At 42.2% G+C, this 25,795-nt stretch overlaps 2 protein-coding genes across 7 annotated transcripts in view; both read left to right on the forward strand.

Moving 5' to 3' along the window:
* The window catches only part of RAD54B (RAD54 homolog B), a 74,966-nt gene that overhangs the window by 249 nt on the left and 48,922 nt on the right, over positions 1-25,795 (forward strand). For 5 of the 6 annotated variants that reach the window (XR_014580287.1, XR_014580288.1, XR_014580289.1 and 2 more), the window contains exons 2-3: positions 2,757-2,910; positions 3,579-3,753. Coding sequence is in view for 3 of the 6 variants with exons in the window: in XM_083825596.1 (XP_083681722.1) it covers positions 2,757-2,910; positions 3,579-3,753 (329 nt within the window). In the remaining 3 variants the exon portion in view is untranslated. Of the gene's footprint in view, positions 1-31; positions 338-2,756; positions 2,911-3,578; positions 3,754-25,795 lie in introns of those variants that run through there. The other variant, XM_083825597.1, reaches the window with a different exon arrangement.
* FSBP (fibrinogen silencer binding protein) lies at positions 4,242-23,892 on the forward strand. Its single transcript, XM_083825601.1, has 2 exons — positions 4,242-18,067; positions 22,383-23,892. The coding sequence occupies exons 1-2, from the start codon at positions 17,697-17,699 to the stop codon at positions 22,906-22,908; spliced, it is 897 nt and encodes a 298-aa protein (XP_083681727.1). The 5' UTR covers positions 4,242-17,696; the 3' UTR covers positions 22,909-23,892.

Here is a 25,795-nt window from a genome sequence, read left to right on the forward strand (position 1 = left end):
ACGGCGGGGGGGCTGTTCGGGCGGCTCCAGCCCTCACGGGGCTCGGTGTGGGTCTCCTGCGTGCCTCCTGTGGGAGGCAGCTTCCCTAATTAGTTCTTTTAGTTACGTTTGTGGGTGGCTAGCAGCAATCGCGGCGATTTTGTGCCCAAATCCTTGCAGTTACTACTCATTTCGAGTCACCTCCAAGTAATCCCGATACACAAGGGGACAGCTCGCTGCCTGCAAAAAAATAACTAAAAGTTAGTCCCGTGTTACAGCTTCCTGACCGCGTCCAGAAAGCATTCAGCCTGCTCAGGTGTGCCAGGAACCTCCAGCGTTGGAGGGAGCAGCCCCTTAGGTTGGTGCTAAAATGGCTGACCTCGCAGCCTGTAGCGGGGTGCTGCACGGCGTTGAGCTGAACGTGTGCAGTTTTGAAGTACTTTCTGCGTATGTGTTTCCTTTTAATGCAGATGTTAAGAGAGGAAAAACACCACCGAGTACATTGCTTGCAAAAACAGGTGCATTCGGGAGGCGTTTTAGGCTGTGGTTTCATGGTACGCTTATTCTGGTCTGGCTGGGTCACTAATAAAAGCAGTGCTTTTATCATTGCCTCCAGCAGTTTCCCTGGAACCAACCCCAATGAGTTGAAGGAATGGGATGATTCCAGTTGGTGGCACTCCTTACAAAGGGCACATTTGGTTGTCAGTCGAATTAGCTGGAATGCGGAGCTATTCCTTGACCCAGCTACGCCTGCTTCCATCCTATCTAAAAGACCAAGTGTCACCGTCACCTACAGGGCTGGGTAGAGAAGGCCCATTTCTTGACCACCCTCCTGTTACCATGACAGAGCTACTCCCTTATCCCGTTAGCTGAAGCACATGTGCTAACGGTGCTGTTCAGAAGGCCTAATTTGTGTGAACTGCCAGAACTGTTGACAGAGGCCTCTTCTTTCCTTGTTTTTTTTAACAGCACAGCCACAGTAGAAGTAATAGCAGTTATAGGAGGCTGCTTTGTCATCAAGATTTACATCTAGAAACAGCATCATATATGTGCAAATCATGCAAATATGTGCAGATGTAACAGAGAGAGCAGTACCATCAGCAGTGTAGATAGTGTCTGCATGTCTGCAAAGTGTTTTAATAGTGCTCCGTTACTAGTTCTGTGCAAACCTGGGAAAGAAAGGTTGTTGTGCCCTGGTAGGCCACTGGAGTGCAGAATAGTGTAAAAGAAAAAAATAAGCACAGTGCTTCTTGGAACAGGATGCAAATAATACTTTGAGGATGGTAGACGTGATTGTATCTGCAGTTGGTAAAAGTATGTTTATAAATTGCTGTGCCATGCTTATCTTTGTCATTTGAGCTTCTGGGTTACTTTACTGGTTTATTTTTTTCTTGTTTTAAGTATTAAGATTGTTGCTTTTTATTCAAATGGTTGCAGGTATACTTTGCCATATTAACTTTAGTGTATGTTTGGTTTTATTCTGAGGTTGGTTGGGGGAATAATGGTCTTCTATTTCAGTGGAAAACACCTAGTACATTCCTTCCACTGTTCAAGTGCACATAGTTCAGAGTGATAATGTCAGCTGTAATTTTGAGATCGTTCTTTGCTGAATTCTAAATAGATACTGGAATGACCAATATCCAAATCTAATCAGAGATTTTGATTAGACATTAGGAAGAAGTCGTGAGGCTCTGGCACAAGCTGCCCAGAGAAGCTGTGGATGCCCCATCCCTGGAGGTGCTCAAGGCCAGGCTGGATGGGGCTTTGGGCAACCTGGTCTGGTGGGAGGTGTCCCTGCCCATGGCAGGGGGTTGGAGCTGGGTGGGCTTTAAGGTCCCTTCCAACCCAAACCATTCTGTCATTCTACAGTTAATGTGTTCAGACTACACCTTCCAGTTGCACCTGCGAGTGTTCAGTATTACTACAAATGAGACTGATTCTCAAATCAGGCACTCGGACAAATCTCTGCTGCCGAAAAGTTTGGGTTAAATGACTTTCCTTACACCACAAAGGAACACTAGAAAAAATGCAAGCAACATCCAGTTCTCAAAGGGGACTACTTTTCTAAACATGAGAGTAGACTTTCTGTCCTTGCACTCTTGGCCTCCTTCTCCACCCACCTTTTGTCTTTTGCATCAGAGCAGCTCAGAGGCCTTGTACATCGCAGCCTCTTTTTGCTGCAGAGCAGTTTGATTTTCAATTAAAGTTTTTTTCAATTCAAACCACTCTATGATTCTATATAATTGGCTGTCTGATGCAAAATGCTACTTCCAGAAATATGTAACTTAACCATTCCTTGTTTGTTGTTTACTAATACTGTTTTTTTCAAAATTATGTTTTAAGTTTTTAGAATAGTTAGTTCTGCTACCTCAGTCAATGATTAGAAAGATGACATGGCAGTTGATAAGAAGTTCTATACCATTCATCTCCAGAGCGTTTCTTGCTCTTGAGAACATGCTGTTCTGACTTTTCAAACAAAAAAGGAAATGTTCAACTTCAGAAATTGCTGTAGTTTATCTTAGTACTTAAACAAGGCATTACAATTATATTTCTTTTTCATATGTTGTGTTATGTTTATGAATTAAAATTGTTATTTGAAAATCACAGAATCATAAAGGTTGGAAAAGACCTCCAAGATCTTTTATGCTATGCAAGTTTATGTTTGTTTGTTTATTGTTGTTTTTAAAAGTGTGTTTATAGTGTCCCCTATGGATATATTTATATATATATAAAGCCTGTTCTGACTGCAGTTGTCCTATCTGCTTCGTTCCTTCCAGAGCAGTACAACCAAATATGAGGCGATCGGCAGCTCCAAGTCAAGTGCTAGGAAATGTAGCCAAAAAGCCGAGGTTTATACCTCCAGGAAAAAGTAATGCACTTCATCCCAAGACTGAAACTAAGGAGGTGGACCAAGACATGAAATTAAAGGAGGTAAGTGAACAGTGCACTAAAAATTATATCTGTTTGAACACCGTTGTTAGTAAAAGGTAGCATTGAGCTCAGCACAGACAATTCCAGCTTAGTCTGTTTCAAATAGACTTTGATACCTTTGCTCTTACAAGATTTGATCTTGCATCTTGGGTAGGTTTCTCTCACTCTGAAATGCATGCAGAAAAATGTCCTTAGAATAAATAAAGGTAATTAGTATTGAGCCCAAATACAGTTCTCAGTGCAGATGAGGCACGTTGGCCTGGACTTTGAATTCAAATGTTTGGAATGCTGTGACAAAAGCAGTTTCAGAAAACACGATACTTACTAATGAAATGCCAATACATTGGGTTGCAGATTTGCTAAAAGAAACTTCCTCTGAAACCTTTAGTATTGTCCAGAAAGAGCACCACAGTTTTTATTAATTTTATCTGTAGAAGACTTCTATTAAGTCATAAACTACTTGCACAACTGGTGTTTGGTATTTTGTTCCTGCACTTACTGTTCTGAACATTGGGATGCGTATATTTGTGTAGGGATGTATATGTTTATCTAGATAGTTTGATAGTGAGGATCACACATCTATTAAAATCCCTTCTTGTTGCTCTTTTTTACATTTCTCTTCAACTGCTTGAAGGAAATTCTATCTTGATCTTGTTGCTCTTTTGCAGGTAAATGAGCAACAGGGAAGCGCTTCAGGGCTTTCTAAAATATACCGCCAGAATCAAAATGTAAATTTTACACAGTCTGTGGACTCAACTGGAAAAGTAAAGACAACAACAGCGTGTAACAGCGGTAATAAGTGCAGCAGGTTGGAAATGAAAATGCTAAGTACGCCCAAAGCTGGTAAGATGCTCTTTCTTACTTACTGCTGTGTAACGTGAGAGAATTTAAAAGCTTGCGAGTGACGTGCTACTTCCTAAACTTTTATGAAATACTAACATGTTGTGCAATGGGACCGTTATTTGGTGTTCTAATTGGTAGAGTGTGACAGGAACAGACACTAAATGATTCTCTTAAATGGAAAACAAACTAAAAAAGTTGACATTTTAAGTGGCAGTTGGTAGTGCTGCTATTCAGGTGTGCGTCTTCCAGAAGAGTACTTATAATCAACTTGCTCTTACCCAGGGTAACGTCACAAAGAAAGTTGGGATACCTTAACTAATAAAAAGTGTTGTGATTTGGATACGTTGTTGGCCTCATGCAGAGAATGCTAACCGTACTGAGGGAATTCACATTTTTCCGAGACTTTCTTCAATGCAAGACCTGAGCAGTTTTCTTCGGCGTATCTGGTGGGTATTCAGGCTCAAGGGGGTTGTTAACCTCCGTGTCACCAGAGCAGGGCTGGCTCTGCTCTCTCATGTGTGCCATTCATTAATTTTCTACCCGGTAATGAACATTACTCAGAAAAGCTAAGTAGCAAGCACTGCGAAGATAGTGAAGCACCTGAAAGGTAGCAAATGCACTTTGATGGACCTGAATGACTCTCTGCGGTTGAGTGTCTTCATTTTCTTCTCTTCGTGTGCCCTGACCACAGATGCAGTGCAGGGACATCCCACCTTGTACGGATGTGGGTACTTTAACCGGGCTGCTCACATTGCTGGATGAAAATCAGTTTTCTTGGAGCCAGCTCAAGCATCCTAATGCCTGCCTAACAGATAATTCACTGCTCTCTCCTCACAATTAATTACACTGATAATTAGAATAGCTCTCCACGCTCCCCTCCCACACGCAGTAACTGCTCTGATGCACTCGGCCTACCTGGGCATGTGAACCATGAAGGCCCCCGGTCTCGTTGCTGGTTCTCAGGTGCTGGTTTTCCTGCACTCCCACAGGTAAACACTTTATGGATCCCCCCAGGAATTGGCCTTAGACGCTTGGTCTACTTAGTAGCCTGACTTCTGGCTCCCCTGGTCTGCCAGAGGCCTAGTGCACAAGAGATGCGTGGATACCAACACGTCTTGCTGTTAGAGCTGGGCCAGACTTACTGGTAGCCAACCCCCAAGATGTGCTGATCTCTCCAGTAACTCGTTTCGACTTCCCAGTGACTCCAGTAGGCAACTTGCAGACCCTCTGGTCTCTGCAGTATGTAACCCAGATTCATGGCTGCTCCAAAACCTGGCTCCCAAACCTCTTTTCCTATTTTCCAGTTAGTCCGGCTCGATGTTTGCTAGCGATCACCCGCTGATGGCCACAACCAGGCAGTATGCACGGACTCTCCAGTTGCTGGCACTTCGGGTGCCTGGGCCCTGTGATGTGTGCGGTCCAGCTCCACCTTCTGGCTTGTACAACTCCATGGGCACTTGTGCACACAGGATAGAGAGAGCCCCTTCACCCAGAAAGTGTTTTGACATGTAGTTCCATAACAAGAAGGGACAGCTTGTGAAAAGAAAGAGCACAGGTGGGCAAGCATACTGACCAGTCACCTGTTTAAAGCTGGCTCCTTTCTTCCTTTTGTTCCTCCCTGAACCACCTTCATCTTTCCCCCTTGCCCATCTTTGTTTTTTCCTCTAAAAATCTCATTATAAGCCTTGTGCAATCCCCAGTGCTCTTTCTAGCATCTTCTAAGTTCCATACCCAGGTAGGCAACGACCCCCCTCATTCCATCGGGTGCTCTGGAGAGCCTTTCCTGTTGGACTCTTCTTGTTGGCTTTCACCCTCAGAAAATGGGGTTGGTTGGTCCCCTGTGGTGGGGGACCAATTCCATCAGGTGCTCTCTTTGGCAGGGATAATGTGGGAAAATTCAGCCATCTTAATGCCTGGTCTTTTGGGTTTTGTGTTTATCTGCAGTGTGCTGTAACTCCCAGTTCTTCTCGTGATGCCCATACATGCAGAGACCTTTCAGTGTGTATGGGACAAGTTGTTTGAGTGGTAGTGCTTCCCTGTCGATACATCTGTGAAAATTTGCGTCTGCTGGTTCTGTCTGACAGTGCATTTGAAAGATAGCTAGTGGATTTATTTCCAAAATAACCTTCCTGTGGCCTGCAGGGAAAATTGTCAGTCTTCCCAACAACAACAAAAGTTGTGAAATGGAAAAGATACTCAATGTTTTCTGGTATCATGTGCTCCAGGTGCAGTTGGTATGGGTTCTCTGTGATGAGTTTAGGAAAAAAATAAATTGTGATGGGGTGACCTGTTTCTGTTGATGTTGCGCTCCTAGCTGAGTGACTGACCAAATCATTTCATGCCAAAGCCTTCCTGTGTCTGTAGAACGGGGCTAATCTTGCAACTCTTCATAAAGCTCTGATAAAATGTGGTATAAAATAAGGATTTTAAAAGTAAATGCTAGTTATGGTCATCAGGCTCACTGGTGATACATGCGCTGTGAAAACAGTCTTGCTTGGAGGCTTCATTAAATCTTAAGCAATTTCTTGATGACTTAGATTCTCTAAGACGTAGACTGTGTGAACCAGAACCTCCTTTGTAGTGTGAATTAACTTGGTTTGTCAAAGCTGTTGCTGGTGTGAAATTCGAAAGTAATGGAAACCAGTTGTGAAAACCAGAGTCACTATTTATTTCTTTATTTATTTTTGTCCTAACGGAATTATATCTGACTGTCGGTCTCTTCAGCCAAACAAGGCTTCTCTTTTAAAGGGGTGTTAAGACAATTTCAGGATTTAAAGTCAGTGTGCGTGCATTATTTTGGTTCATTGTCTCAATATCATTTAATGTGCATGATAAGCTGTTTGTTAACTTTATATCACGCTGAAAGCTGCTGTGTTTGGGTTGCCAGTGCAGTAGTGGAATGTGTAAATAAATACCCCAGCTTCCATTGAAATTCTTATGAAACACCTGTGGACGACTGGACAACTGCACTGTTCATTGAGCTTATCTTTCTGAAACCCAGCCCTGAAAATGCTGCGCATTCTTTCAATAAAACTTGCTCTCTGACACACGGTGTCCTTTTCCGGGAGTAGACAAGTAAGGATTTGATCAGATACCATCAATCTAAAAATTACAGCATATCTAGCTTAAAAAAATACTTGCTTTTCTAGCCTTCTTCTCAAAATGAGCTTTTTTTTTTCCTAAAATTTCACTAATAAAAGTAAAATGAAAAGGACGCTGAAATTCTGTAAGATGAGATAAAAACCTCTAAAGTGGTTTTAATAAGATTGTAGCAACTGTTGTAGAGTGAAACCTACCGATGTAATTTGAAGAAAGCTGTGGTGGTGGTAGCAGGGTTTGGGCTCGAAGCTATTTCAGGTGCAAGTTTATGGTGTTCAACAAGCAGATTACTAATTGTGATTATGGTGAGTGCTGAACACTGGAAAATGATGCTTCTTCATAAATACATATCTTTGTAGGAAAATAAACTTTACTACTGCTTTATGAATCAGCCTGGGTTCATTTGTTTGTTTGTTTCAAGAGGAAAACGGTGTGGCAATCATTTTGGTACGTTTTTTTCACATTCAGAACATAATATTCATCGGCACTGCCAACAGGTGTGGTATGGGGAGGTCATTTATTTTTCTTATATGCCTGTACTGGATAAGTCTGTATGTCTTTAAAAGTGAAAGTTACTTTACCATTCCAGAAATACTTAACAGAAATCGAAAATTATACGTCTGGACTATTATCGCAGCTCTTAAAACTCCTTGGCTTCTACTTGTCCTCATTCCATTCTGAGGTCCTATAACCGAGTACAAAACAAACACAAATAATTTGTTTGAAGAATCTGCAGACAGGCAAATCTCTGAACTGTAGTTAATATCTCCTCGGTGTCTTACTTCTCCGTCTGGATTACATTTTTGGATTTATGCTCTGCAAGATGATGAATTCAGATATGGTGTTAGTAAGTAGGATTGGCCAGAACCGGGGTTCTCACCTGCACTACCTTCTTCAACTTAACATTTTATATGTAAATATATATGTAACAAATTTAATTTATGCTTATTATCTGAGTTTACAGTTTACTTTCTGTTGGCATTTTTAATCTAGGAGAACCTTGACTTGTTTCTCCTCTGGGTTTGCTACATCGCATGTGGAGACAAATAGCTCTTTCACCTGCGTACTTGGACATAGCATTGGGCTCGTATGGACATAGTTGGGCTCGGACTTCATTATTTGAACCTGATGTAGGTGAACAGAAAAGCTGCATACCGAGTCTGTCACTTTCTTCCATCTCCCCTCCTGTTTAGTTTTCGGTTGAGGAATACCTTGTCTTTCATCCGTCATTAACATCTCTTAATTCTTCTTCTGAGAGAAACTTTGTCAGAAGTCATACTCAGAGATTACCTTTGAACTAGCAATGCAGACAGATTGTAACTGTATTTCAGAACAGGATTAAAGTGTTTGCCCTATGATGACAGAATGTTTTTCATGCTTATGATGTTAACCGTATTTGTTATTTGCATGTAGTTGTGAATATATTTTCCATATTTTCCCTGGGATGCTAATGTTTGCTGAGTTTGTGGCCTATAAAGTTTAAACTCTTTCCTCAGTTAAGTCATCTTTATTTTCATAATGGGATTGTTTGGCTCCTTCAGCTTTCTCGAGCATTGTTACAGGTTAGCCTGGTTTCTTCTCACTTGATACGAATACAAAACCCTCTTAATTAATATGAATGCTATATGAGAAAATTTGCTTTTCAGTAAATCATGACAGCACCAATCAATTCCCTATCACTGCTAATCAGAGGATTAAAAAAAATGCTATTTGGAGTTGGTTTTTTTCATACTGTGCAATTTCAGCCTGTCTATTTTCAGTTTCTAGATAACACAACCAAAGACATTCAGTCCTGACATCTTATAATGAAACATCCTGTTGCTAGAATTACTTAAATATCTTTGCAAGTATTAATTGTAATTTCTATTATTTCTTTCATTTCCATTATTGCACTTTACAAATTGAACTGGAAAAGATATTCCCGTTGAGTATTTTTACCATCTGCCTGTATTAGTGGTGGAGCTGCAGTTCAGTGGGCCCCTCACGTGTTTTCATAAACAGTTGGTAAAGCAGTTAACTCTTTGGGTAAAAGATACTGCATAACCGTGTGTAGCTCTTAATAACAACTAAGCGTGCCTTAGTACATCTGTTATTTGATGCCTGAGCTCAAATAAGTTATTGTTGCATTACTTGCAAGTTAGATTTAAAGTGTGTAGATGTTTTTTTTATCAAAATGGTATCGCTGCTAGCTTCTTTCTGATTTAAAGTAAACTGCTTCTCCTTGCAGTGTGATGGACAGAATAGCCAGTAATAGCGAACAGACAGCTGTCGCTAAATTCAAGATTGTTTTTATTCTGTGTGGGTGTCACCTGTACCTGTTCGAGTTCACCTCAGGAGATGGGGATTGGTTAAGAAAATTAGACTGATGTTAAAGTAAATGTATTGGAAATAAATTAACTGTCTCTCTCATCCGACACCATTCAGAGACAGTTTTGTGATGTTCATTTGATAAATGAACCAGAAGCGTTCATTTATCCATCAGCCACGGTAGGTGTAGCTGCAGATTGTCACCCGTTGGCCAAGTACCCCACTGGCCAGCAGTCGACGTGGTACTGGCAGACTTCTCGATGAGCCTTCTGTGGTGTAGTCCTACATGGCTTACATTGTTCTCTGGGCTGCAGCTTTGGGGCTCTGACACCTCCTCAGGATGATTCCTTTTGCTTGGTGCTCTTCCTTGGGATGTGAGGTGATGTCCTTTACTTTGCTGCTGGTGTCTGACCTTCTCTGGTATTTCCCCGGCTAGTTACATGCACTCAGATTTCCCCCTTGCTGAGGTCATGCATTGTTTTTAGTTATGCATGGAAATGGTATGGTAACAAAGCAGGAAACAGCATTTTAGCAAAGTAACTTTACTACTGTAATCTTAGTGTTCAAAAAAAAAAATTAAGATATTCTTCACCCTTATCTGCCGTTGCTTTTTCTCATGACTCTTCAATTTTTTTTTTTTTTTTTTGCCTTACTCTTGCTATAGATTCCTCACCTGCTTTATGGTCGTGGTTAGAACAGAACCCTGTCCTTAGGGTTTCTATTCCTGTGCTCAGAAGCACCAAATGCAGCAGCCGTGACTTCCCTGCTTCTGCAGTTTTAAGGTCTGCAGCGGAGAAACCGTTACTGAATTGTAGCGGTAATCCCTTAACTCAGGGTCATCGCCACAGACTGAAAGCAAGCAAAACAGCATAGTGTGCTTCTGGGATACACTGGCCTGCTGAGGAAGTTCACATCTCTAACCAGTGTTACTTACCTTGAATTTGGACTGCCCACCAGTTTGAGCAGTAAGATTCACCGTGAGTAGGAAAAAACAAGCAAGTATGAGGCGGGTGGAAGGAAACTATTCCAGCTCCACCACCAAAGGCAGCGTGTCGTATAACATTCACCAAGTGCAAAGCTGCTGTCCTGGGCTGGGTAGCCACCTGTGATGCGCTATAATGGGCTGCTGTAAAACAAACCCTGCCTTTCTCAGGCGATATTTCCACGGTTAGTCCAACACAACCTATAATTTGATATGATCGTGTATAGCTGTTGTGTGAATAACGAGGCTTTAGGTAATGATAGGTGACATAACCAGGATATTCACACGTTTGAGAAAAGGGCAGTGAAATGGCAGCGAAATACACTTTTCATCTGTCCTAGTTAGATGTGCTCTGATACGTGCATTTGAACTAATGGAGATAATGAAGGAGAGAGGAAGGAAACTAGAAATCAGAAGGGTATTACTTGGTCAGAAAAGGAAACGCACATCAGAGTTGTTTTAGATGAAAGATACCCAACGCTTCCCAAAAAGTTGCAAGGATTAATGTGGAAGCTTTTCAGTGGAAACTTGCCTATTAAACTGAATGGTATTTGCTTCTTTGCAGTGAAACAGCACAAATTGCTAGTTTCTTTACTTTTTAAATAGTGATAGATATACTCACTATTGAAGAGAGCTATGCTGCACATAAAGATAATAATCTTTTATGCTTTATCCCTTTGTTTTTATCATAAATTATTGAAAAAACAGAATTTGTAAACAAGAAAAAAAAAAGACTTAAACGCTCTTTTTAGTGCAGACACAGAGACCTAATGTTGAAACTGCAGATAAAAAGGAAACTCCCTTTTCCAGGGTGGGAGTGGGCCTGGGAAATGAACTGATTAAGCCAATATATTTATTATTATTTAGCTCCTTGGCAATTGCATGCAAATATATGATATATAGTCTGCAATATGTAGAAAATGAAATTACCTAACACTGTAATTTTGAAATAAGGAACTTAGGAGATGCTTTGTCTAGAGACTATTTTTAACAATTTAGGTTTAGCAGTAAAGATAGTTTCAGTTTCTTCATTCATTCTGGGGGAAACTGTCCATATAATTTCTTCTTAATTTCTCCTTCATTATCAAAATTTATTATCAGGCCGCGTGTGTGTGTGTAAGGAGTGAAGATGGACAAAAGAGGAAAATCACTGCAACTCTAAATTTCTCGGATATTTTCCACTCCCACCCTTCAGAAAGCCCTGTTTTGGGGGTGTGGGGGTGGGATGTGGTTTTGCTCCCCCCAGCACCCTCCCGTTTCCAACAGATACAAAGCTGGATTTAAAGGAAGATGGGAGAGAATGTAAGTACCAGGTAAAGGACAAGAAATGCCTTATTCAAGTGAAGTGGAAGGGTTTTTTGAGTTATAATGAGCACTGTTACAGACTTGGCCCGGATCCCTTCAAAGATAGTCGCCAAATCTTTCTGTAGCTCTGCTCATTGTTTGGATCCCCTTTGTTGCCATGCCAGCATAACTAGAGTTCAGCCCCAGCTTCTGGCTTTGGGCCTTAGGCTTCCCCCCGAACAGAAGCTTTGTCACAATACGACTTTCCTAAAGCCAACAGGATAGCGGTAAGACGGTTTGTTATCTCAGGGTCCTCAAAATAGCTGCTCTGAGCACATCAGAAGAATGGAGAAAGCTGCTCCTATGTCAAATGCACGAAGTAGTGGGTGGGGAAGTATTTTGAGGTTACTATTAAAGAATAATATCCAAAAGATGGGAGAATTGCAGAAACTTGACTTTTCTTACATTCTTTCTTTTCTTCTAGAGGCTATCTCGCTAATGGGGATTTAAGAATATAAATATCCTGAGAAAACCATACTTTGAAATCTTCCTGTATTTCTTGGCTGCTTCTGGTCAGTCATCAAAAAGCTTGTTGAAAAACAGGATCAGAGAAGGTGCAAGAGTGTATTAGGAACCGGAGGCACTTCTGAATTCGTAAAGAACGATGCTGTTCCCTTTTCTTACTTACAAAGCGAAGAGCTTATTTATGGTGCTATAGGCACTTAGTAGGATAATTTGGAGTTCTGTAGCTTTAAGCCAAACTTGTTTGAAGGATGATTACAGATCTGAATGTGTGGGCTGGAATGTCAGATTGAGATGAAGATAAATCCTTAAAATTTGGCATGGAGAAGGCCAGTGTAATTATCTAATTTGAATATTTCCCATTTCAGTGGGCTAGATGTTGAGACAACACTTAGCATCAGCAGAGGGGATGGATGAATAATTAGCTTTTACGCCTGGAATTTTAGAGGACATGAGAGCTCTGGAGTGCATAATTCAGGCTAGCTTCAGGAGAGCAGTGCAAAGGTAATAATTACACTGTTAACTTCTGGAGTTTCTGGGCTTGTCCCGAGATATAAGTGCCCAGAAGCTGCAAGAATTATTAGCTAGACATCAGGCGTTAATACGTGGTAAATGGTGATGACAGAAATAGATGCAGAAGAAAGAATTAAAGCTTCTCTTTGTTTTTCCCGTTCCTGCCCACCCTACCCCAAATGCTGGGCAGAGGTTTAGAAAAGTTTAGAAATATTTGTGCAAGGAGAAGGGAAAAGAGTGGTCTGAGGGGTTCAGGTATGGTAAGGGTAGGAAGAAGAAAGTGTAAAGTTGATGGTGAAACAGGAAAAAAGAAGAATGAAATGAGAAAGCTATTTGAAATACATATTAAATGCTCTTATAATAATTCTCAGAGTCTGGAGAGAATCTATCTAAGCGCAGTAGCTTCCAGGTGAAGTTTTTCTGCAACTTTTGTCTCTCAATTCTTTGCCACCCTCAGCTCTCTCCATAATGAATAATGCCTGCAACCCTTAATTTGGGAGATTACCCACGAAACAGCTGTCTCTACGGGAGACCTTTGGAGCTGAAAACTTTCTCACCCACCCTTTGCCGCAGCCGGCTCTCAAGACGGATCGAATGACTTGGCACCATCTTGCTGGTGTGTCAGTGAAGAAGGCTGTGCGATGACCTAATGGAACTTTTGCAGCCCTTGCTACCTATAGACCCTCTCAAGCCATCTTCTGCAGCTGCCAAATCCATTTGCACGAGTGAGCAACTGCCTCAGTGCTTGCCAAATGTTTTTGCTGCCAGTATACCCCAATATATTCAGAGATGTGTAACGTAGCCGTAGCTGCTCAATCCTCTTACGGTTTCTAATAAGCACAGGGGTATCAGGGTTTCACTTCAGATTTTGGATCAGATCTTGCAGTCATTTTCTTGTTCTTAAGATTCTCAGGCTTCTACTGAATGCAAATGCCAAACCCAGGTCTACCCAGAGCTGGTTTGCTTACACATTAAATAAAAGAAAAATTGATCTCTTTTAGACTTACTCTGAGGCTACCCTTCTGTGGGCAGAGCGCCCTCACAGAGTTCAGCAGCCCTTTATTGACTTATTATTATTTGCATTGAAAGGTCCCAGCCTGGACCAGTGTAATTCACTTCATTCAAGTCTGCTCCGAACTTCATCTTTCATGACATTCTTTTTTAGGGTCTCCTCCTTAATTATCTCTGTGTGTGTACCCTGTAGAGATCCTCCCTCTTTTTTTTTTTTTTTCTTCAAGAATAAAAGCTTGTCATGGAGATATTCTTCCTCAGTTTGTTTGACAAAGGATCCTTCTTCTCCCTCTTCTCTCCCCAGTTTAAGAAACCAGCCTTTGTAGGGTGTTCTCTCATATATATCAAAATATACATGGGCCACTTGGTGCAGTGATTGACTACGGTCCAAATGTGTCACTTGGCTTCTAAAATTTGGGCCCATTGAACTTTTTCAACAATTCATCTCATAGTAGCTTGGCTACTTTAATCCCTGCCTCTCTTCTATCTGTGATTCATTCATCTCTTGATAGCTCTCCAGGAAGCACTATTTGTATTTTTTTTTGTATTTATTCTAGAATTTTCAACTGCAAAGCCCTGAACTTACCTATTACCTGTAGTTTCGAGTCTTATTTCCCAACTATTTAAGTTCTTCATCCTTAGCAAGGGCCTGTTGCTCAGTCCTTGAGTAATTGTGATGGTTTTCCATTCTCTTAATATTCTGATCTACTCTCACAGCTCCCATTTTTCATCAATTTCCAAATATGAAGATTTCATCCACTTGAAAACTGGGGTTTTAAATGCTAACATTTAAATTGGGAAGCATCTGGCTTCTTGAAAAGAAAGAATCAAGCAAATGGGGGGAAAAAATTGCTTTGTGAGTGCTAATATCAGCACAGGGGAGGGGCAGAAGCACAACAGGGCTGGGGGAGAACAGGTTTTTTTTTCAACTGTCTTGGAGCTACACCTTTGGTAGCTCAAAGAAGCCTTCGTGTGATGTTAATACGCAGCCTTTCACCTTCTGTGATTTCTCATCCAAGTACTGACATGACCTTAGGCTGATGAGCAGAACTATTTAAAAACAACAACAACAAAAAAAGAAATAGGAAAAAAAAAATCTTGTTTGGCAGCCGGCTTCATTTTTTACAAGGGTTATTTTACACTCCTGCAGAACAATATGTAATTCAGACTGATTCCTTCAGGCGCTTGCTCAGAAGAAATCATTGTAGCGGTGTTTTGCTGTAATTGCATTAGTGTGGAAACCGGGTCTCTGTTAAGCAGGAAGGTGATGAAGTAACACGAGTTCGGGTAGGTTTATTAAGATTTGCTGCAGCCCGGCACAGAGATGGCTGCTGCAGCATTTTGGGGAGTTACTCTCCTCACTGGCTGGTCCCTAATCCCCTGGTCTGTCCCGGTTGCCTCAGCCACACGGACACAACCCTGCACTGGTCTGCATTTCTGGCCTGACCAGCAGCCAGCCCGCAGAGGTGCTGGTCCCTCCCGCAGCCATCTCACAGACCCTCTGGTCGCTCCAGAATGTGGCCCAGGCTCATGGAGGCCAGGTCTTGGCTCCCAGTCCCATATCTGCTGTCTCTTTATGGTTTGGTGCTTGCCAGCGACCGTGTGCTGCCATACGGGCCGAGGTGATAGCATGGGTTTGGCCTCTGCTTGCCGGTACCCCAAGCACGTGGGTCCCTCTGATCTGTGATCGGAATAAACGCTTCTCTCACCCAGGAAAATAGTTACAAGTGTAGTTTAGTAAGAAGATGGGACAAACTCCAGTGATCAGGGCTAGGGGATGGCTGGACATGCATCTGGGCTCCTCACACCCCATTTCCCTGTGCCTGTTCCTTCCCAAAGCACTTTCATCCGCTCCTTTACTTGCCCTTGTTCCCTCCTTGAAATACCCCGTCCTAAGCCTTGTCCAATCCCAAAATACACTTGCTGGCATCTCGTAATGACTGCCATACCCCGGTGGGCTGCAAAGTGAGCGGGGGGGCCTCACCCGTCGACTCTCCTGTCACGGTCCCACTCCTGGGCTGTGGCGCCGCTCGTGTTTCTGTTGGAGCAGCCATGTCGAGGGCCCCCCTTCTTTCCTTGGGGTTATTGGGGTTCCTCCTCCTGGTGATGTTCACCTGCTCTGTGTTTGTGGGGAGGAGCCTTTACTCACACAGCCTAGCCCTGAGTTTTGTCACTAAAAGTCAAGAGACTGGGGCCTGCACAGCTCCTTAAACATCCGAGGGCACAAGGTGGGCTTTTCTGTGGCTCCTCGATTCCTGTACTCCCAGAAGCCTAAAATACATTAGGCATATTCCTTTTTTTTTTTTTAACCACTGGTACACCACTCTTTAGTAATATTAAGAGCAAAGTGTGGGGAAATAGGGAAGGATTAGGTGTTTAAAAGTAATGGTTTTCACGCGGTGTTTCTAACCACAGAAGTATTTTGTTTCTCAAAGTCTCCCGAAATGGGCTTCAGACTATAAAATGCTTTATTTAATCCTGGCTTGAAAGCAATTCCAGCAAAGTGGACCAGTCACAATTTTGTTAGGTGGCGTGGGCAAGCCAAGCCTCGGGAAGTTGTTCCAAACACGCTTGTTATTGTAAACGCTGGCTGATTTTTAGCAGTGAAAGTCTCCTTTCGTTTAGTTTCAGGCTTTTTGTTTTGATTGCGGCTTGCGTCTGCTTGGGGATTTTTCCCCTTTGAGCAAGCAAGTTTATACCTAGATCTTTATTGCCTGCAGATAGATATTTCAAGCTATAATTAGATTTCTCTTGCCCTTACCCCCTCCTTCTAGGCTCCCTTTTTTTCAAGGCTGAACATGTTAAGCTTGAGAAGCTGTTGCCACCATCTCAAATTGTGTTTGTTTCCACCCTTTGGACTCTTGCAGTGACATACGCGATTTTTTCAAACTTAGTTGTTGCTTCTTGTATTTATGGGCACCTTCCCTTTCATCTGCAGGTTCCTCCGCTTTGTTAATCGAGTTTAGACCGGAGAAATTTCAAACCTCGCCTGCGTTTTTGTGTTAAGGCTTGGCTCAAGGTGATGCATTTTGGAGCAAACAGCGGAGATGCACCAACGCAGCACGCACATCTTGCTCCTAAAAGTCAGGTTTTCACCCAGAAGGAATGCCTGGAAGTATTATCACGCAAGTAGCATGTTTCCCGGTGGTTGTTAGGAAAACCCCAGCTTCCACTCGTGATGGCAGACCCAGTAATTTGGGATTGAGCCGTAACCTTTCTCGCAGGCATCCCGAGAGGCAGGTCAGGCCGTTTCGCAGCCACCACGGGCTGCACGGCGATGCCACACGCTCCGAGAGGCAGGCATGTTCCAGCAGGGCACAGCTGCAGGCTGCAGCCACGAGAAAAAGCCGGATAAAAAGCCGATTCAGCTCTCACGCCGCCGCGTTTGTTTGTTTTTTTTTTTTCCACCAGGATTTTTTTTTTTGTCGCTTTCTCCGCCGTCAAACGCCGGGCCGCGAATAGCGGCTGCCTCTTTAAGAAGCCTCTGTGTAGGTAGCAGGAGCAGGCTGCAAAATGCAGGAGAAGCTTAGCTTTGCTGGAAGGCCGAGTGTAACCTAACCAGCTGGAGGATATGCAATAGCTGATTGACAGCAGGACTAGCATTATGCAAATACCGCCGGAGAGCGCGGCGGCCGACCGGGGGCTCTCTGAGGGAGCTCCCTACACACGCCGCGCTTATCTGGCTGGAGCTTTCCGCCTCGCCTCCCGCTCGGTGTAACAGTCAATAAATCGCCCCCCAAAAACAATTGTTGCTTTTTTTTTTCTTTTTTTTTTTTCCCTCCCTTTTTTCGGCCGCCCGTTGCGTGCGAAATCCCGAGTGCGGTTTCAGTTTGCGATATGTGCGAGAGAGCTAGGGATATGTGTCAGAGCTTGTTACTCCGGCTAAATTAGGTAATTTTTAGCTGGGTAACGTGCTAATCTTTAAACCTTTATGTCTTTAAATCCTGCGTGTGTCTGGTCTCTTCATACAAAAGTGTATTTTGCTTGTTTCTTCTCGTCTTCTTCAGTCTGAAGCCTTATGTAGGTCAGGCTTGGCTTAAGCAGATTTCCTGAACCTGCGTCAGCTTAAGCTGAAGGAATTTTAATAAACCCTCCCTTGTAGGCGTGGGCCTAAATGAGACTAGCCTAGTTAAGCCTGATCTTTTTCTGTTTGTGAAAAAGAGCCGAGCAGAGCTAGGGACTGCATGGTGGCTTCAGGAACGGCTTCCTTAATTCCGAGCTAACAATGGTCGGGAAGGCCAGATCTTCTAATTTCACCTTATCTGAAAAGCTCGATTTGCTAAAACTCGTGAAGCCGTACGTTAAAATTCTCGAAGAACACACCAATAAGCATTCAGTCATAGTGGAAAAAAACAAATGCTGGGATATCATAGCTGATAACTACAATGCCATCGGAGTAGATCGCCCGCCTCGTACCGCACAGGGCCTGCGCACGCTGTACAAGAGGCTCAAAGAATATGCCAAACAGGAGCTATTGCAGCAAAAGGAGACGCACTCCGATTGTAAAAGCAGCATTTCCGAGCCAACCAAGAAAGTTGTGGAGATGATTCCACAGATTTCCAATGTGTGTTTAAGAGACAGGAGCGGTGTACAAAGGTGAGAGAATTTTTTTTTTTTCATTTTGTTTCTGAATGAAAATTATGGCGCCTCCTATCTGCTCTGTGACGCGTTTCTCGTGTTCAGTGTCCTAAAGAAAACGTTCGTAAGAGAAAAATCCCCAAATTGGGAACAATGACTAAATAATATTGCTTTTGTTTTATGGGAAGCTTGATGGTGACTTAGCACTGCATTCATTTTTCAGCTCTTTCAAAGCCTGTTTCAGTCTTTGTCATACTCTGGAAAGTGAGGGTTAAGGGAGAATCAAAGAGAAATAGTAGCTCCAACCTCTACCCCTCCCCTACCTTTTAATAGGCAGATTATTCAAACATTGGCAAAGTGATGGCTATTCTCCTCCATTTAAGGTAATACTGCAGTCATTTTGCAACATATGGAACTCTTAGCAGTTTATATAAGATTTTTAATAAAGTTACTTCACAGAGCTAAGGAACCTTGTTCCTGGAGCTTTCTTCTCTCATTTGCTCTGCTGTTTGCATATTACGTTTTAACTGATCCCAACCCTTTAAAAAAATCGACTGCCTGCACCACAGTGCCTTTGTGAGTGCAAGTGTGTTTTTTTAAATACTTTTATTGCATTGACAGTGATTTTCTGAAACTGGAGCAAAGCTAATTGCAGTCTAAACTCCAAGCAGTTCTGCATCGTACGGTAGGTAGTTTAAATGCACACAGAGAGAAACTGAGAGGTACAGCTATAGAAGTTTTGTTTTTTTTGGTAGTTTTTTTTTTCCTACACTGCTCAGTAAAGTGAGACACACTGTCTAGATTTGAGCCAGACATAATACAGGCAGGCAGCATGCAGGCTTTCTCACACAGCTGGCTAATGCCCCTCATATCTGACTTGCAACACTCTGCTGGTTCTGTATTGGTCCTTGAGGGATCAAAAAATGCCTGGGTCAGGTTTTGGTTCCTCCAGATACAAAAAGCAAGGTAGGGAGGAGGGGAAAAAAAGCCAAATAACTCTCAGAAATCTTGAGAAAGCTCTGATTTTTTTTTTCTTCCCTCTTTTTAACAAACAGATTAATGGGAAGTGAACTTTCCATATTTTAATCGGACACACTGCTAGTTGGTGCAACAGCTAAAGGCTCTAAGAAAAGCTGGCATGCGCGCACAGGGCGAATTTGATTCGTGGTGCCACTGGTTGAACTGAATGGTAACAATTGTCTAAATCCCAACATGCCAGATGCTCTAAAAATATGCTGTTGTGGGTCCTCGGCGTAAAGAAGTCTGAAGCAACTGGGCTGTGCTGCTGCTGCTGCTCCTGGTGAATGCCCCTGGAGGAACAGTTCCAAAGAATTCCCTGGAACAAAACGAGGCTTTTAATTGCGCTAATAAAGGTTGCAGTGTCTTGGCTACCAACTTTTGTAAGGAGGAAGAAAAAAAAAAAATAGTGTGAGAACTTTGGTTTGTAGATCGACTTATAAAAAGCGGTGACGCTTTTCATGAATGATTAAGAGCTAATGATCTCCATAGTTTGTCTCCTATAATTTAGGCATTTTTTGCAGGCTTTTATGGCTCTGGGAACGTTGACTTGATTGCTGCTTACCCAAAATGGTTGTTCTAGGAACAGCCAATGCACTGTGTGTCGAAGGGAAGGATTATCATTTAAATATTTTTTTTTCTGCCTAATTACATCATTATTTGATAGTTCTAATTTTAACTCCGAGTTGCATTTTCCCCTGATTTTGAAAACCCTGCGCTGGGTTTTAACTCACTAGGATATGGCTTAGCTTTTTGGGAAGGAAATACAACTTATAATGAATCCAAATTCTTAATTGCACCTTTAAGCAATTTCTAGCTCACGGTGATTAAACAAAACCTAGTGAATCATGGGTGCCTCCAGGGTTATAAATACCATCCCCCAGTTGTGGTAACTGTTGTTTGTCTTTCTTTCAGTCAAGTTGTCAGAAACAACATTAGTAACCACCATACAGGCGTTCCTTTTGTTTCCCAATTCCTTCTTTCTCTCTTCCCCGTCTAATTGTTTTCCTCTTAGGAGGCTGACTCCAAAAGGGGGAAAAAAAGCCCCGGCTGAGCTACCTGAAGGTTTGGTAATTGTCAAGTTTCCTGTGAAATACACTGCACGAGATGAAATGGTCACCGTTTGGAGGCTGTTAGCCTGAATCGTACCTATTTTTTCTTTCTCTTTAACCTCTCTCACTTTCTCTTTCTGCTCTCTCCCTCTCCGTTTCCTTTTGTCACAATGACCTGCTTCTCCTGCTAGTTGTTTCCACCATTCGCAGGCGAGACGCTGGCCGGGAGCCAGCAACCCCGACCGAGGCGAGCCCGTGCTAGAGGCTGAGGTGGTGAAGAGGGGGAAACCCGGCGCTACGGCCAGCCCTGGGGAGGCACAGAGGACATTTGTATGCGGGAAAATAACGCCTGATGCTCAAGGAAAAGGAGGGGAAGGGATGTGAGAAAGAGGTGCATAGAAGAAGGTGAAGCTTTGTGGCATGAGGAAGAGAGGGAGTAAGGTGATATAATCGATACTTTATAGGCAGCTCAGGTGACGGTGGACAGAATTACGATTATCCCGATGTTTTCTTAGGGATAAATGAAAGTTCTGTTTCCAAAAGCCTCCTTCAGATGGACTTTTTCTTCTTGAAAGCTTTATTTAAAATAGTGTGGGTGATTGGCAGAACTAATTTTTGTGAAATACATTTCTCTGACCCTCTTGCTCGTTCTTATAACTGAGTATTTAGAAGTTTCCGTGCTTTTATTCTAGAAATTGCACTTGGATCTTAGTAGATGGTGGGCTAGTTCAGGGTCCTTTGGAAATTGCACCCATGGCTGCTTATTTCTTTTGAACCAAGAGTTTTGCAGACCATGGGAGATGCAGGGGAGATAATGCTTTCTTTTGGTGTCTCCCTAAGGAGTTTGTGCACTTCCACAAAAAGTAGGATGTACAAATTAAATTTCTCCTGTACTTCTGGGAATGCGAACCCACATCTGCTGCTCACGGGCAGTGTTTTAATAATCAGTGTTCCTCAAACTGTGGATTGTAGAGCTCAAAAGGAGTTTTTAAAAAGCCAGTGCAAACACAGACACACGCCCTACCCCTTTAATAGGCAGCAACTCAGGTCCTCCAGGGCTGGGGAGCATCTGTGCATGTTTTGTTCATCGTGGATCCACTCGCTGCCTTTAGCTGCTAGCAGCAGCTCAGTTCTTCATGGGATGGGGACTGTCTCATGTCTTCATCCTCTAGTTAGAGCCTCTGTTTTAAGGAGTCCTGGCCATGATGGTGCACTGTCTTTGCTGCCAGTACCAGCTTTATGTATTCCCATTCGCATATTAACCGAACTGCCTCCCAAGTCATGCTGGAGGTATTCTTTGTAGATCCGTACTGTACAATAGTTCAAGAAGCTGATCTGGCTTAAAAAAAAAAAAAGAAAAAGTATTGCCTGAATAAAGGAGTGATGTGCAGAGCTCTGGGGTTTCAAACAAGTGGTGGAGAAGTCGGCAGGCGCAGCTGGGGCCGTTATTAGCATCAAAGCCAGCGTAATGTCAGATCGTGACTGGAGGTGCTGCTGACTCAGGGCTTCGCACAAAGGCAGATGAGTCAGGTGGGTGTTGTACTTCAGAAAAGGGGGAAAAATGCAGCGCAGAGCTGTTCTGAGTGGCAGCGCTTCCACATCTTCTCATGAAGCTTCAGAAAAATAGTGAGATCATTGATTCATAGGGAAGGAGCAAGGATTAGCTTGATTCCCTAATCTACGGGCAGGGTCATCATCTGGGCTGTGGTTTCTTCTCCCCAGGCACTTTGTGTAATTTTATTCAGCGATTGTTTTACATGGAAAAAGGCACACAAAACAAACATTTAGGTGCGTGAGTCAGAAACAGGGAACACATTGGGACAGGAGGAGATGAGTAAGTTTGGGAGATGGAAACATTTCTGCCATAGTCCGCTCAATCTGAGTTTATGCCCTTTTATAATCACTTTCTAGGTTATATAAACCATTTCCTCTGTCACGTGCATCAACTTCTACTTCTTTGTTTTTATTCTCATTTATCACTATCATTTATCACTAATGCCTGTTTGTCCTGTTGCAGAGGAAGGGCCAACCAGGATTGCTCTTCCTAGGCTACACTTCGTGGTAGCAGTAGCATCTGAATAAGACAAGGCTGTATACATGTGGTGGAAAGAAGGAGGGATGCACACGGTGTTCATGTAATGAAGTAGAGTTCCAGGCGTAGCTAGCAAAGAGTAGTATTTCAAATGAAGCTTTGGTTACTTACATCTGTGTCTTTTTAAAATAGTTTTTAATGGATGATTTACATCTGATTTTGTGTGTTCTAGTGCTGGTATCGATAAAGAAACAATTGCTGGTACCAGTTCACCACAGGCAATGTTGGATCACCATCCTGCGACAGTCATGATGGAGTTGCAGTCAGAAGAGGATGTCAAACCTCCTCCTTCTTTGATTATAGACTCACAGCAAAGTGAGAGCTTAGAACAAGAGGAAGAACACCAGCTGGTGCATATTATGGAAAGGTCTCCTTCAACATCGGTGTCTTCGGTTGACATGAGAGTTATGATGTCTCCCTCTCCTGTACCGAGAAGAGATGAGTTTTTTAGGCTTGAGGTTGGAGAACGCTTTAGACCAATGTGTGGGTCTGACCCACAGATGCTGCAAATGCTGAAAGAAGAGCACCAGATAATATTAGAAAATCAAAGAAAAATTGGGCTTTATGTCCAAGAAAAAAGGGATGGTTTGAAAAGAAAGCAGCAGCTGGAGGAAGAACTGTTGCGAACAAAAATCAAAGTAGAGAAGCTGAAGGCAATACGATTACGCCGTGATCTGCCAGAATACAGCAGTATCTAAATATTTTATTACTTCTGTCATATCCCGTGAAGTACTTAATAATAAATACTTTTACCCTAGCAAAGTTGTTCCTTATGTTAATATGGATGGATCAAAATGTTCTCTTGAAAGATGAGAGCATATTTTCCATGTTGTTGTTTATGTACCTTAATAAAAATACCTTGTATGCGTTTGAGTGCACCACCTCTTCTGAACTATAATCAAATCCTGTAGATTTAAGTGGTTAGGATGTTAAAAATCCCAACTTCTTAAATATTTCCACTTCTCTCTAATAGAAATGTGATGACCTAACAGCAATTTAGCTCAATTCTTTCTAAAAATTTGATCATATGCATTATTTCTTCAAATAAGTACCTCTGCTTCATAATCTTAATGAAGTTACAGGTTCGTAAATATGCATTAAAAGGAGGAGTAAGAGGCGATGTTTAAATATGCTCTTCTTTTCAAGTTGGTAAATCTTACGGCAGTGGTGAAATTTTGCTGATATATCAACTTGGAAAACAAAATTACTGGATTGTTATATTTTTTTAATGTTCAGTAGACAGTTGCATAAATGTACATTTTTTTAAAGAGTTAACACTTTTTATTGTTTTCGGTGGATGAGCGTTTCCATAGGACATTATCAAAATAGAGACAAGGAATGCAATACTTCATCATTAAAACTGCATGTGTGCGTAATTTGTGTGTACAGTTACCATGATCGTATATTCAGTTAGAGTAATTATACTGGTGATCAACCACAGAAGTGTCTAATTTGCTCATTTGCATGCATAATTACTACTGTGCATGTGCAACCAAGACAGTTGCAGGTGCCTTTGATTGATCAATATGACTATAAGCTACCAAAATGAGATAGTTGCTGTGTGTAAGTAATGTGACTTGAAGTCAACAGAAGATTCTTTGTTATTCCGCGTACCTTTTATAACTGCTGTTGTTCTGGTCTTTTGATTAGTTTTAAATAAAAAGCCCAAAATGAAAAAGAAATTGATTCTTCTGTCTGTCCTAGTAGCAGCACTTTCCTCTGCAGTTATGATCAACACTAATAACTGGAAAACAAAACAAAGCAAACAAAAAAAACCAACCCACAACAACAGGAAAGCGTAAGTCCCAGACAATTGATTTCTCCATAATTCTTGGTCTTCTGCTTGTTATGAATAGATCCACACCTGCCTTAGAGCTCTGGCTCCTTATTCCATGTAACAATACTTTCTCCTTCCTCTAACTTCTAGCATAGGAAAAGGAAAGGAAGCACGGACTCAAGGAAAAAGAGAGAACAAAGGAGGTGTAATTCCACCCTGGTCTCCTATCTCAGAGGGCCCCAACAACAGAAAGGACAAAAGCAATAGGAAGGAGAACGTTTTTTTCCTGTGTCTGCTTGTTACTGTTGCTTCTGTCACTGTTTTTCCCCAAATTTGCTTCTTTCTCCATTCCCACAGAACCTCAGCTTGTGTGAATGGGGCACTGGTCTGCATCAGCAGACTCTTTAAATGAGGTAAGCCTTGCTACTTCTTGCCAGTCTTCTGAGTGAATCAGGTTACCTTTGTAACCACGGGGATAAGTGCTTATTAAAACCTGAAGGCTGGAAGCATATAAGTTTAGCTGAGGGACCAGTCGAGCTTAAAGCATTGTAGTTAAAATTTTATGACAGCGATGAGAGAGAAATCATCTCGACTGTCAGTGCCCAGGACACCTTTAACGGGTTACAGGTGGGGAGGGTAGAGGAAATAAATCTTTGGTTTACAATCCGAGGAAAAATACAGTCAATGAAAACAGATGTCAGCAATATGGAATTGCCCCCTACTCTTCTTCTTCCAGTGGTATTGTAGAGAAGAGAGCTTTTCAAGCACTTGTTCTTTTGGGACTGTTTGCGTGCACTGATGATGATGTCTGAATGAGTGGCCTTGGTTTCTGTTCAGACCTTGCCTTCTGTCTTTTTTGCGGTTCAAGGACATTGATCTCTTTTTATATAGCCAGGAACACTTCAATGAGATACGCTCTTCCCTGAGTTTACAAGAGTCAGAGTCTTGGCTTTAATAAATAAATACAGATTTTATTTGTTCTACTTTGCTGTGTGAAATGTGGCTGCTCAGAAATTGGGTAACAGCACGAAATTCCCTGCACTCATAATTTTGAAAAAAATGATTTTATCCTTTCAGTTGAAAATCAGAATTTTGTTTTCCAATTTCAAGGAATTCCAATTTGTTGTTCGTGTCCTTACATACTATGCAAATGGATACCTTTTTACTAGTCCAGAAGATAATTCCCAACTGGCTTATTGTGTGGCGGTGGTTTTGAATTATAGCTAACCTTATTTTGGCCACTAAAATGCTCTTCAGAGACTCCAGAATATTTTCTGTTGAATTCTCCATTCTCCTTGGGCTACGTCAGGAGGTGACCTCCAGGGTCTCTGTTGGCACGGCATTTTTATTTCAAGGAGTAGAACCAGAGGAATTTCCAATGTTCAAAAGCTTGTAGTCTTTTCTGAACTGAGAGGCAAGGCAGATACAAAGCTCAGACTCTGGGTAGAGCAGACTGCCTGTTATAGTCCTGATATTGGAGGGGGAAGGATACAAATGAGTAAGAAATAATGCAATACAGGGGTCTGCTCAGAAATGTCTCCCTGTAATCAGGACGTTTGGTTGTTCTGGCACTGTCTCATTTGTTGGTGGAAGGCCTTTCATTTTTACTTGCAGGCAGCATCTCTAGTTTGGAGATCTCTCTTCTGGTTTCCTTTGTTCTCTGGTGTGGGTTTTTATGGTTTTTTTTGGTGGTGGGGAGGGGACCCTCTTGAATCCCCGCGTAGCTGGCTTGTTTCTTTACTTGCGACATGACATTTATCTTCTTTCACTACGGATATGTTTCTTCTTTCAGTGACATCAGTGCAGCA

The sequence above is a fragment of the Anser anser genome (genome assembly GCF_964211835.1).
Source record: "Anser anser genome assembly, chromosome: 2".
NCBI lineage: Eukaryota > Metazoa > Chordata > Aves > Anseriformes > Anatidae > Anser > Anser anser.

Excerpts from the sequence above, each read along its gene's own strand:
- FSBP (XM_083825601.1), top strand. The coding sequence starts at position 17,697 with ATGGTCGGGAAGGCCAGATCTTCTAATTTCACCTTATCTGAAAAGCTC. Across the intron at positions 18,068-22,382 it reads GACAGGAGCGGTGTACAAAG|TGCTGGTATCGATAAAGAAA; the intron begins GTGAGAGAATTT and ends TGTGTGTTCTAG.